At 37.4% G+C, this 12,897-nt stretch overlaps 1 protein-coding gene across 2 annotated transcripts in view; it reads right to left on the minus strand.

Moving 5' to 3' along the window:
• The window catches only part of dyrk4 (dual-specificity tyrosine-(Y)-phosphorylation regulated kinase 4), a 34,219-nt gene extending 21,745 nt beyond the window's left edge, over positions 1–12,474 (minus strand). The window contains exons 1-2 of one of the 2 annotated variants that reach the window (XM_053505016.1): positions 12,406–12,474; positions 371–454 (exon numbers count right to left, since the gene is read on the minus strand). In XM_053505016.1, the coding sequence (XP_053360991.1) occupies positions 371–454; positions 12,406–12,459 (138 nt within the window). In that variant the 5' untranslated portion in view covers positions 12,460–12,474. Of the gene's footprint in view, positions 1–370; positions 455–3,250; positions 3,532–12,405 lie in introns of those variants that run through there. The other variant, XM_053505017.1, reaches the window with a different exon arrangement.
• Between the last annotated feature and the right edge of the window lie 423 nt (positions 12,475–12,897).

Here is a 12,897-nt window from a genome sequence, read left to right on the forward strand (position 1 = left end):
TGGGAATTCGTGCCCATTCGTTTTGTAGAGCATTTATAAGATCATGCACTGATGTTGGATGAGAAGGCCCGGCTCGCAATCTCCGTTTCAGTTCATCCCAAGGGTGCTCGGTGGGGTGGAGGTCAGGGCTCTGCGCGGGTCAGTCAAGTTCTTCCACGCTAAACTCATCGAACCATATCTTTATAGTCCTTTCAACTCATGTTGCTATTAAATTGTGACATTATCTGCAGTGCCTTGAACCTAACATAATGTAGACTCAAACACTTAGCACTAGCTCCCTGAAGATTCAATGCAACGTCAATATCTTTTTCTGCATCTGCGTCACTCTCAGATCAGTATGAGTCATTCGTATTTAAAAAAAAAGGAGTACCTGGGAAAAGTTGCGGTTGGACCCCAGGCGCGTACTCTCGGCCTGCGATCTCTGAGGGTGAGGGAACGCCTCTGTTCTACCCGTCTGTGGAAACAAACAGCAAACATATAGGTTAATGTTATGGAGAAAGAGTAACACAATAACATTTTCACTTACAAGATGGCGTGGGTGTCTGTATGAGTCGAGGGGGAATCAGCTTTTCCCTGAAATTTACACAGCATTATTCATCACCATATGACTCATGAGTTAAAAAAATGCTAGATTTATGAATGAGTCTTCAAAATGGCTGCAAGGAAGAAAATAAAAAGAATGCCGACAGATATGAAAGGGAGGCTTTGTCCACATAAGATGATTTCATCTATATAAATAAAAGAAAGGTTTTGTCTGCAAATTGACCAGAACTCGCTCTTTCAATTATATCTTCATGTTTCATACAAAGTTTTCTGTCTGTACAGTATGTCTGTATATCTGTCCAGTCAGAATTTGTCACAGCATCACGCAAAACTGGCTGGACAGAATTTAATGAAACTTTGGCAGTACTTAGTTATTTGCCCGAAGTTAAACCTGTGCCATGAAAGAAATCAAAACGTTGAGTGAAAAGTAAAGTTGTGAGCAGTTATGTGCCGGACTTTGTTACAGCATCGCGCAAAACTAGCTGGACATAATTTTATTGAACTTTATAGGCAGCTAAAGACTAAAGACTAAATAAGTTACTTTCTCAATGTAAACAAACACCTGCACCAATAGATATTAATTAGAAAAGCTAAACTGAATATTTTTTCCGGGGTTTAGTTAAAATTTTCACAGCAGAAATAACAGCGCTTAAATGGTATAAGTAAATTTTAACACACTGGACTGATTTTTAACACAAAACTTAATCTTTATCTGATCTACTTTCTCTTCTGTGAATTTCTCATCTGTGATCCACGCTCCGATTACCAAACAGGGAGTGTATTTGGCTGAGAAATTATTTTTAACTTTAACCCTTACTAAAAACTCTTTTCCTGTCAACGAAAGGTACTTCCACTAATCATGAATGTGTATGAACGCTAAACTTTAATACTGACAACCTTTATTGCAAATTCAGTTGTGCAAAAAGCTAAGTTGGTTTCTTGGCTATGCAGAGAAAAAGAACCAGCGTTGCATTAGTCTTAATCGTAAGGACAGTCTGCCTGTCGTGGTGACAGCATATGGACAGACTAAATGCCCCAGTAAAGCTGGGCACTAATCCAACTGTCACTCACTAAAAGTTTTTTTTCTGGCACAACATGATCTTTAGAAATATCACGAGGGTTGTGTTAAAACAAAATGAAGTGCAACTATCCTAGGAAAATACTTACTACAGTATTACAGACATATGCCAGAGGTATGACTCAAATAGACTGAACATAGTGTGATGATGTTATCCATGTGTGCCAAAGGGCTTAAGTGGATCATGCTCGCTTAATCCAAGTGATCATGTACTTGTCTTCAAACATACAATGGAATTTGGCTTGGGGTAGATATCTGCCCCATGGGGTAAATTAGAATGAGAAGTTAACTTAAGGTCACGTTAATAGGCACAAAGAGTTTTGTATAGAAATTAACACCTATGCTGATCTATGTAGACAGGTTACAAAAGTTTTTTTTATATATGTTTTAAATATTATGTGAATGTGTATAATTCATATTGTAGCTATTAGTGCCAATAAGTTTTGTTTATTTTATTTTTTTTATTCCTAGTCTTTCTACTTTAAAGTATGATTCAGATCAAGGTGACATTATTGATAATAATGCCTACTTGTTTTTTTTGTTTTTTTTTGTATTGTTTTATTTTAAAAACACTGGTTATGCACTAAACTCATTTGGTATCCCCAGGAATTCATTTTAAAAACCTCTGCTTAAAAAACAATGCATGTTAGGTTTATTCTGTTAAAAAATTGCTCCTGTTTTTAAACAACATTACAGGCAACGAACTATAGTGTTCGTCTGATTTAACTGCAGTTTTAGTGTAAACCTATCTATAATAAATCTATGGACTGTCACAGAGCCGTCTCTTCCCTCAAAGAGTCAACTAAATGACCACTATACTGTTAAAGTATCCACAAACGTTTTAAGGTCACTGATTTGTAACGTTCATTTAGCTTGAACTAATAAATCTATCCACACGTCAGAGCCTAGGCAATATTTCCATCGTACAAGACTTTACAGTGGTGTGGCCATGGTTATTTGAGGAAACACCGGACATAAACATAAATAAACCACAACAGCTCTGACATGAAACTTGCAGCTGTGTTACTCCGAGACAACTTCACATGGCTCTAAACCATCAGGTTTATGATAGCACATAACGATCATATGTCCTTTTGCCAAATATGTTCCTGCACATGTCTTAGGACTGTTACTTAATCAGGAGACTCACTGGAGATATATCAGTGAAAGCTGAAAAATAGAACATGCATGCACAGAAAAAAATAATAATAGCACTGGGACACATTAGAAGTAAACCATTCTAAAATTAAAAGATCATTCATACGCACAGCTTCAACACACTATTGGAATACTGTATGTTTTATGCATCTAACTCAAGGAACTATCGCAGATTTCCGAATCTAGATTTCATCCATGCACAAGGAGAGTGCACAATTCAAGCATTATGTACAGCATCATCAGCAAAAGAGGATGCGCTGAAATGATTTATAGGCTGACAATCATCTGATCTGTCTCTTCTAATGTTCAGGTCACTCAGGAGTCATTTCTGCACCAGGAAATTCAACCACAAAAATATGTTTGCATAAATTATAGATCTGACATGCACTGACATACAGTGTAGCGCTCGTGCATGGACGATTCGTGCATGGGAAGAATAATAATTTAACACTATATACATGCAATCATTACCTTGCTGTTGATTTCAGGAAACATGTTATATATTTTTTTCCCTTTACAACGTGGATCTTTAAATCAAGGTATATCAGGAGAAAAGAAAATGTCGATTAGTGTAAAAGCCGTTAAAAGCGTTGGAGAATCGGCATCCTGGTGTTGTCACGAACAGAGCAACGGGGGGAAAACTTCCAGCCTCCAGCGTTCAGCAGAATAAAGGCAAGGAGGGTTCCTCCAGCGCGAGATGAGGCAAAACGCACGCGCGTAATCGCGTTTCAGACATGTGCCACCTGTCTCGAGAGTCACGCCGTCGCTTCACACGTAAGTGGGTTTATTTTTTTTACGTCACGCGCGCGCAAATCCACGCGCAGAAATCAACCAAAGGGCGCTCTTTTAAACGAGCGTCCTGTAGGGCGCGCGAGCTGTACGCATTTTGCCTTAAAGCGCGCGTGCTTCACGCACTTCGTCGTCAGATCACATTTTCCTCCGAGCGCCTCCTCCACTCCTCTGTACTCTGCTGCTGCCCAATTTCTCCTCCAGACTCAACTTTCCAGCCAGCAGTGAAACACAAAGTGGCAAAAATCTTTCTGGAGAGAAAAACTACAGTACACTGTATGGGCAAAAGTTTGTGGACACCTCACAATCCTTGTTGAAGATCTTATTCCAAAAGACACTAATGTTGGGATGAAAAGGAGGCTCTAGTTCCAGGTCACCCCGGTGGGGTAGAGTTCAGTCAGGGTATCCAAGTTCTTCAACTCCAATCTTAACACACCTTGTCTCCAAGGAGGTTGCTTTGTACACAGCTGCATGGTCATACTGGAACATATACAGGAACATTTTTGAGCCTCTTAGTTAATAATCTATATAAATAAAAGAAAGTTTTTGTCTGTACATTGGTCAGAAGTCTCTCTTTTAATTATGTCTTTATGTTTCATACGTAGGAGGACACAAAAGCAGTCTCATAAAAGTTTCTGTCTGTATGTCAGTATGTCTGTCTATCTATTTGTCTGAATGTCTGTCCAGCCAGATTTTGTATCATATAATAAATATTTATCTATTCTACTTTTAAAAATTTTTTATCAGTGATTCTTCTCCGGTTATTATTTATTGTATTTACCACGCAGGGAGTGTATTTGATGAAAGGAGTACAATTTATACCTTACATAAGGTATAATATACTCAAACTTACATTAAACTTACTCAAACTACATTACTTAATTAAAATGTATTAATAAGTTAGGCAGCGACTTCTGCTGTACAGAAAGTTTATGAGTCTGGGTCCGCGGCTATTTTTTTATGTTTGCGGCTAAGTTTTCTGTAAATGTCAGTCGGTTTTACGGCTTCATTCTTCTACTGATGAGACGACAAGTCCTGGTTTGACTTGAACATCCCTTATACCATAACCACATGTGTGTGTGTTTTTCCTGTATTGGACCCTGTTTGTTTAAAGTACTTTCACAACTACATACTGTAGTTTTTTACATAAATTTATCTAATGACAAGGTACCTTATATTTAGTGTTAAAGTGGCACAATGATCTATAATAATTTACACTTTAGCAGGCCATGTTGAAATAATCCTCCATTTTCCATTTTCATTTTAAGGCCCCAGGTGCCATGGTCATCAGTGTCATATAAAGTATTTTGGCTCTTATCAGCGTCTTAAACATGGTAACTTGAGCAGACTCTAAATTGTTTTGCTGTGCCAAAGAGCTCAGATGTTGATCACATTCACTGGATGCATGTTGTGTGACTGATGGCATTACAGAATCATGAATTTTGAATACTAGTGTATTTTCAGTGATCAGCATCAGGATGATTCTTATGGTACTTCTTTCTATCTTGATCTCAAATAAGGAATAATGAAGTTTAGATTAATTTTGTTAACATTTATACAAATGAAATTATAAGTACTGTAAATATGAAAGCCAGTTCCACCTCAGCAAATGGGAGGGCTTAAAAATGTGAAATTATGTGAGTATTTTCAAGGGAAAATTGTCCAAAATAGATTTTTTTCTCGCCCAAACATGACCCTAATTCTGTCTGGTCAGGCCTCCTAGTGGTGTATACACCAACGTCTACAGTCTGACTGTTGTAAAAAAAATGACTTCCCTTTAAAGGAAATAGCACCGACATCAAGTAAAAGGTGTATTTGGCAGATCTCATTAAATTATTTGATGCTCTACGATTTATAAAACAGATAACCCCAAGATACAAACCAACACTGATACTCAAGAACATAAAGGCCAGATTAGACTTCACCCCCCCCCCATCCCCAAAACAAACAAACAAACAAAAAAAAACTATTGCAGTATTGTTGTAAAGACTCTCGAATTTAAGTCAAATACATCTTGATTGCTCCATTTCAAATCCATTAGCATGTTGTAGTTAGTTAGAGGCATTTGGGCCCAATCCCATCCATATCAACTTAAGGAATTTTTGAACAAAATATTTAAAAACTGTCGATCCATCTTGTTGCATCCATCAGCTTGATCTTCCCAATCATGATATCCTTTTTCTACTGATCATTCTCTTCTTATTGTGTCACCAAAATAGTAGTATTCTTCTCCAACACCACCGTTCAAACGCATCAGTTTTTTTCAAATCTTCTTGTTCTTTTGGTTGCTCAACTTTCACATCCATATTACTGCTGAGAAAATCAATCTTATTTAATCAAGACTTAAGTCTTGTACAGAGGCTGAAATATGAAAATTTACCTCAATTATTGTGCTTGATTTGTTAAACAATAGCTCTTTCACTTTTAAGAAATGTATCCCTAAAAAGGAACAGCTGTGATGTTGAAAGCATTTGGACTTTTCAGATTAAAATTATGATCATGTTCTGATTTCTTGTGCTTCAAAAAGCTTTCTGACGAAACAAAAAAAGAGTCAAAACATCCATTCGGTTTGTTTAGTTAGAATAATCATTTGCATATTTTTAGCTCATATGGTTTGGTTTCCATGTGACACGTGTGATTTTCCGCTTCCTACACAACAGAAATGATTGCTATTAAGAGATATCTAATAGTTGTTATGATTAAGTCTAAAAAACAAACTTTCAAAGAATTTTCCTTTTTACCTACGCAGTTCAGAGTAGACTGTTGCCTACGGAAGATGAATCACAAGCCACCTCAAGGAACAGAAATAGAAACAAGCCATGAACCTTTCTTTGCCACACACCTTCTCTGTATGAGAGTCTAGAGCTTGTGCAGAAATGTGTAGGCAGGAAAGGAGACAGTATTGTGTACAAAGCCCAAAATGACTCACAGACAACCACACACACACACATACACACACATACACCAAGCTGGCCTGAGGAGCTGAATCTGTCAATAATGTACTATGCCTGTGTTAATTTGGGAAAGTCATCATGTCTGGAGAGAAAACAGCTTAAACTGAGCAAGTAGACCATTATGTATGTCTGCTATTATATGCTAAACTGTAAATAAAATGATCGTACAGTATGTGCCTGAAGGTCTACAGCAAAGTGGAGACACTGACTGGAGAGATAAATGTGGGCTGACTGTTATGGGAAATAATCAATGAAAGACTGTGTGATGTATCTCATGCAATTTAAATAAGGAAGCGTACTGTATATGAAGCTTATACACTCCCACAGAGGTAAACTGAGTATGGAAGTATAACTGCCCTTTTAAAAAAAAAATGTAATTATTTTTTTTAGCAAAATGGCACGTTAAATTACATGAACCGAACAAAAAGGTAAAAAATTTTCTGCATTGATCTGAATGGGAAAAAAAAAATCCTTAAAGCATTTATGATCCTTAATTTTTTTTTGGCACTGCAATTGATTGTGGTTGTATATTTCAAATGAAAATGCAATATAAGTATTTACAAAATCGATGCAAAAATATTGACCTTAATACATTGCTGTTTAAAATAATTTTTTTTAAATACAATTTTCATCATTTTTAAACCTCACAAATTCACAAAAATTCAGGTATTAAAATTAAGGTTGACAAATATCAGGTGGAAAAACTTCAAAAAGTCTTCACATTCCGAATATCACAGGAAGAGCAAGGAATTTCCGATTGCTGCGGTTCATTAAGCAGTGTAAAGTCAGTGGAAATAGTTGTATGGCTAACAAGACCTAGCCATATCAAATTTTAATTTTATTATATAAACATATATAACCTACAATTTTGAAAGATAAAGACTTGTGACTGCAGAAGCTTCAAATGATTCTCGGCTCAACTTTTGAATGCATTTCTACATGGAACGAGGGTTGTGGACTTTATACTGATTACTGGCCTTCTACTTACATTGCAGGTGACAAACTTCATTGCAGGAAAACTAACTGACCAAGAACTATTGTAATATATCATATGCACCTCAATTTCGCTTTAAGAGGGACTTGAAAAAACTATCACTTTAATATTCTTTGCCAGTGTTGTAGCATTAATGCCAAATTCTTTATGCATTCAACTCTGTTTAAGGAAATGTAATGTAAAGTATGGAGTATGAAGTAGACACTTTAAACTTTCTACATTTATAGATTATAATGTTTTTTTTTTAAATCTTAAATACAGTATAATACCTAAGTTCCTTGTTTGAAAATTTCGTCAAGCTGAATGCTCTCTCAGAAATTTGTCTTACATAGTGCACAGGAAGAGAAACATCTTTACAAAAGGGCATTAGAGGCTGTAAATGTAAGCGATTTTCCCCTGCTACTAATTGCTTCATAAATTGAGACCAAGCTGAGCAAGCTGTAGGAAATCCAATGAGTCAGAGGAGAAAGAGGCAGGGTCTGGGGAGAGAGGGAGCGATGGATAGAGAAATGTTATGAAACAAAGAGTTTTAAATGTGTCACTGATCATTCTCAGGGTTCTGATTACATAACCCTGAGGTACTCCAGTGAGCAAAGCAAGCAGGGATGATCTGGAATGCTTTCTCAGCAAAATATGGCTCAGTGATAATGACACAGTGGTCTAATCCGCAGCAAGCACGTAATCTTGACACATGTTCATCCTACAGTTGGTGTAATCAGCTCCCTGATTGGTTCTGTATGCAAACCAACCAAGACAATGACATTGGTCAGAAGTAACACCCATCCTGTAAGTGATTATTATTAAAACTGCATCCATGCTAAACTACTGTTCTGTTATGGGCTCATATTTAAGCATGGCAACAGCTTTTTGCTCATTATAGCTCACTAATAGCAACACTGAATTATTGTTGATTTCACTTTATTGTTAATTTTCTAACATTTTTATCTTTTTACACAGAAAAATCCAGAGTGAACAAGGAATATTTTGTGCCAAACTTCTTAGCATCTTGTTCATGTCAATAATAAGCACTATGACGTCAGTCCTATTACGTCATAGTCTGTGAAGTGCTCTTTTGTATATTTTGTAATGTCGTTAATGACAGTTTCTATAGTTTTGCTCATTAACATTAAATATGGTTGCCTTTTTTTCTACATCTTTTTTATTATTATTATTTTATTATTATTTTATTATTATTATTATTTTTATTTTATTATTATTATTATTATATAATTGCTATTATTATAAAATATAAAGAATAAATCAATTTACTTTGTGACATCCATTTACTTTGTGTAATACAGTAAATTTATATATTTAAGCATGAAGAATCAAATCACATGCAATTTTAAGTTTTAGAAAACCGTCTGATGAACCTTGATATGTTTTAAAATAATCATTTATGTATGCAAGAGTCTTACGTCATGGACTACTTAAGGAAACCTAGACTTGAAACAAGCAGAAAACAAGGCAATTGTATAATAATTACAATAATACTACAATACAGTTCTCTGATTCAGTTCTACTCAGCTCAAAGTGATTCTGTGATTGTCATTATCAAATGTTAAAAGAGAAAAAATCACCAATTAATCGTTAAGCTTAAAGTCAATAATTAAATTACTTAAGGAGTTTTTGTCTAGGGATAAATTTGTTATGAAGCCAAAATTATGATTAAAACATGAAAAAACATGCAGCAGGTGCTCGTATCATCTCTAATCCAGATGTGGTGCTATGACACAGCAAAGTTTGTTGGTAACCCCAAATGGCATTTTTTTGTTTTGCTTTTTACCTCTGGCTGTACTCTTCTGTTCTGTCGGTTCTGGCCTCCCCAGCAGCTCCAAAGGAACTCAAAGCCACAGCAGGTTGATGAAGTTCCATCTTCCCACATGACAAGGCTCCCAGTCCATGCTGCTTCGGCCCTTGGCTGCCCTCACTGGACACTTCGATAGCTGACCAATTAACTCAGCTGCACCATGTTTTAGGAGTGAACAATTTCACTCCACCCTAATGACTGTGCATCTCAACACCACACTCACATCCAAGACTTCCTTGTCCTTCTAACTGCCTGATCAGTCCTCCATTCTGAGATTCTGATGGTGCAATGAACTTGACAAAAACCTCAGCTCCTCTTCGACCTCACATGCTCTGCTCTCTCTGTCTGCTCCAGATGCCTGGCTCTGCCTCGGGATGAGATGGGCAGATAAAAGTGCTCAGGAAACTCAGTGACGTGCAGCGAGGGCACCACAAGGGATCCATCCTGAGCCGGAGACTGAGTCGCGGGAGCTCTCAGTGCCGTCTTCCTCTTCCTGCTCGAGGGGCGTCAGGGGAGGGTGGGAGAGCTCCTTTAAGAGCCCACAGGAACAGCCATTACAGGGTCGTCCTGGTTCCCAGCTCTCTCTCACCCTCCCTCCCTACTCCCGTCTCCTGGAGACGGACCTGATGGGTCCTGTCATATCTTCTACCCCTTTGCTGCTCCTATTTCCCCAGAGACACAGGCAAACATCTGCGAGGTGAGGAGATGAAATCCTATCCACTGGCGAGCAGACACAGGTTTCGGGCTCTGCCGCAGCACTTAGGTATCTCTAGCACCCGGAAAGCATGAGAAAACTTAGCGCGGGCCTTTATAATGCAATCTCAGCCATTTACTAGAGGTATCAAATTCGCCTCGGTGGAGTCTTAGAGGATAATAAGAGGTGTGTATGCACCACTTAAATGGGTCTGAGTAGTGGTGGTGAGCTGAGAACTGTCTCTAGTTTTTTACTGTCCAGGCCAACTTAATATAAGCCTTGACTCATGTCATGTTGTGTAACATGTTGCTAAGAACAAAAAAGACTTATAACTATCAATAAAATACAAAATGTAAATAACTGTCAGAATACGATGAACAATTACAAATACACTTCCACAAAATGCCTAATGCCTCTGACTACCTAAAATCCCAGCCACTTACAGGAAACATTTACAGCAGGCAGCACATGCCAAAATTCCACTCAGAAGCTTTGCTGAGCTAGACTAATCTAATGCTAACGCTTACACTACTGTCAGGCTGCTGCCAGCAGGGCGCGGCCCTATATTAGTATCCTCCACTAAATGACTGGCATAGCTCCTGGGCATCACAGCATGTGAATAGGGTTTTATGCACACAAGTGACAATAAGGTCACGTTATAACTGGGAGAGAGGCTTGTGAGAGCGTCTGGTGGCTATGGGATCAGTCATGGGATACAGGCAGAACTGGAGGGGCTGAAAGCTTAGACAGATCAATTAATATATGAGCCTTCCAGCTTGGCCTGATATTTGAGATCAACGTTTTTGTTACATTACCAACGTTTGCTTTCAGACTCATTAATTCAACCTCACGTGTCTAAGGAGGAAATGCAGTAGCAGAGCGATGCTGAGAAATTTCAGACATTTAGGAATAGAGTATATTTCCAAATGTACGATTCTAGCGTTGAATAAGTTACACGTTAGATAGTACATCACAATGTATATTATATTGTGCCTTAATCATTAAAAGGTCTCATGTAAATTCCATCATGTGTGAGAAAACGTGACATGTCTGCCACCAATCATATCTAAAAATGTACGAATTGAATTAATAAATAATAATTAAATTAATAAATAAATGAATGCTACTAGCACTAGGACAGCCATGTGCTAATGCAAGTAAAGGCTCTTAAGTTTTAAATAGTCAGGGTCAATATGGGGGCAATATTTGTTTACTCATATGCATTACCAAATGAATAGTAGTATAGTTTTATTAACATCCACATGTCTGTTGCTTAGTTGAATTACCATGTCAGGTGCCAAATAAAAAGGAAAAAAATGTGGAGACTAAAAGTTAATAATAATAATAATAATAATAATAACAACATAATCAACATGATTTCTTTCCAAAAGATCCTCAGTTGGTGTTTTGATGGTTTTTCCTTATTTTGATTTCTTTCCACATTGCAAAATAATGCTGGAAACATCCAACATATGCAATAATCTCCTTTGATCAGTTGATATTAAGATGTATCTTCTACTTACTCTATGCTCTGTAAAGTCTTCATAAAAGCTCTAATCTGAGGTGCTGTTTGTTAATTGGTGATTTCTGAGGCTGGTGACTCTAAATGAACTTCTCCTCTGCAGCAGAGGTAGGTTTTGGTCTTGCTTTTTTGGGAAGGTCTTCATGAGAGACAGTTTCATCATGGAGCTTGATGGGTTTTGTAAATGCACTTGACAATATTGTTCTTGAGTTACCTTATGCCGTACTGTATGTGTCATTTTAAAGTTTAGAAGAAAATCCAGGATTAAAATAAAGTCTATATATACGTGTATATATATATATATATTCACTTTTCTTCATATAGCTTCTTAAAGTAAGAAAAAGGCTCTATAGATCTCCAATGGGATTCTACTTGGATTTCTGATTGGAAGTTTCTGCAGAGAACATTTAAAGTTTCTTTTACAGGACTAACGAAATGAGGATGGAAGATGGAACCTTCTTTTTTGAAGAACAGGTTCTTTATGGGTTCTTTACGAAGATAAATAGTCCAAAGGGAATAAGAAGACACAAGCTATGCTAGCAAAATAGATAAATAAATGCTCTCTCATCTTAACCAGATTTATTAAGGTGTTTTCCTTTAATTTGTTACCTACCTGTATAGCTAAACAGTACACTTTTCTCATATTCAGATAAGACACTGTTCCGATATACATCACTATAATCACAATTAGAAGCTGTATTTTTACATGCCTATCATATTAAAATTGCAGGTGTATTATTTCAGTCAGGAAGGTTTTATTTTAGTATTATCGGTCATTAAAAAGTAAAAAGCAATAAAGCATGCAATCCAGAACTGAAGTTTTATATTACTGATCCACACCAGATCCCACATCCCACTTTTACCTCCAGTCTGCTTTTCTCTCCTTCCTTTTCATCTGAGACGACCCATGGGCCCATGTCCGGTTTATTCACCGTGAGGTGTCCACTGTGAGCAGCAATGAGGACGCCGTGTTCCAAAGCACTGCAGAGACTAGCGATCGGTCAGGTACAGAAGAAAGAGTGTGAGCGTTCTGCACCCTTGTCAGCAATCAAACTGGCTGGTGTTGACATGCCTGACCAAGACGAAGGGGGCAACCTGAAGCTTGGACAGTGAGTGATGGAGGCAGGTGCAAGTGGGCCATCATGTACTGAAAACAAGGAGAGAGAGTGTGTGTGTGTGTGTGGGAGAGAGAGAGTGTGTGAGTTTTAGACATACTTTCAGGTGTTAAAAAAGCAGTCAGTCAACATATACAGACATGCAAAAGGTAAATAGACACCATTCATTCCTATTCTTAATATTTGTCAGGGTTAAAAGGGGCTTCCCCTTGGCCACACGTCTATAATAACCAAGCTGAT

Source organism: Clarias gariepinus, chromosome 10 (genome assembly GCF_024256425.1).
Source record: "Clarias gariepinus isolate MV-2021 ecotype Netherlands chromosome 10, CGAR_prim_01v2, whole genome shotgun sequence".
Taxonomy (NCBI): Eukaryota; Metazoa; Chordata; class Actinopteri; order Siluriformes; family Clariidae; genus Clarias; species Clarias gariepinus.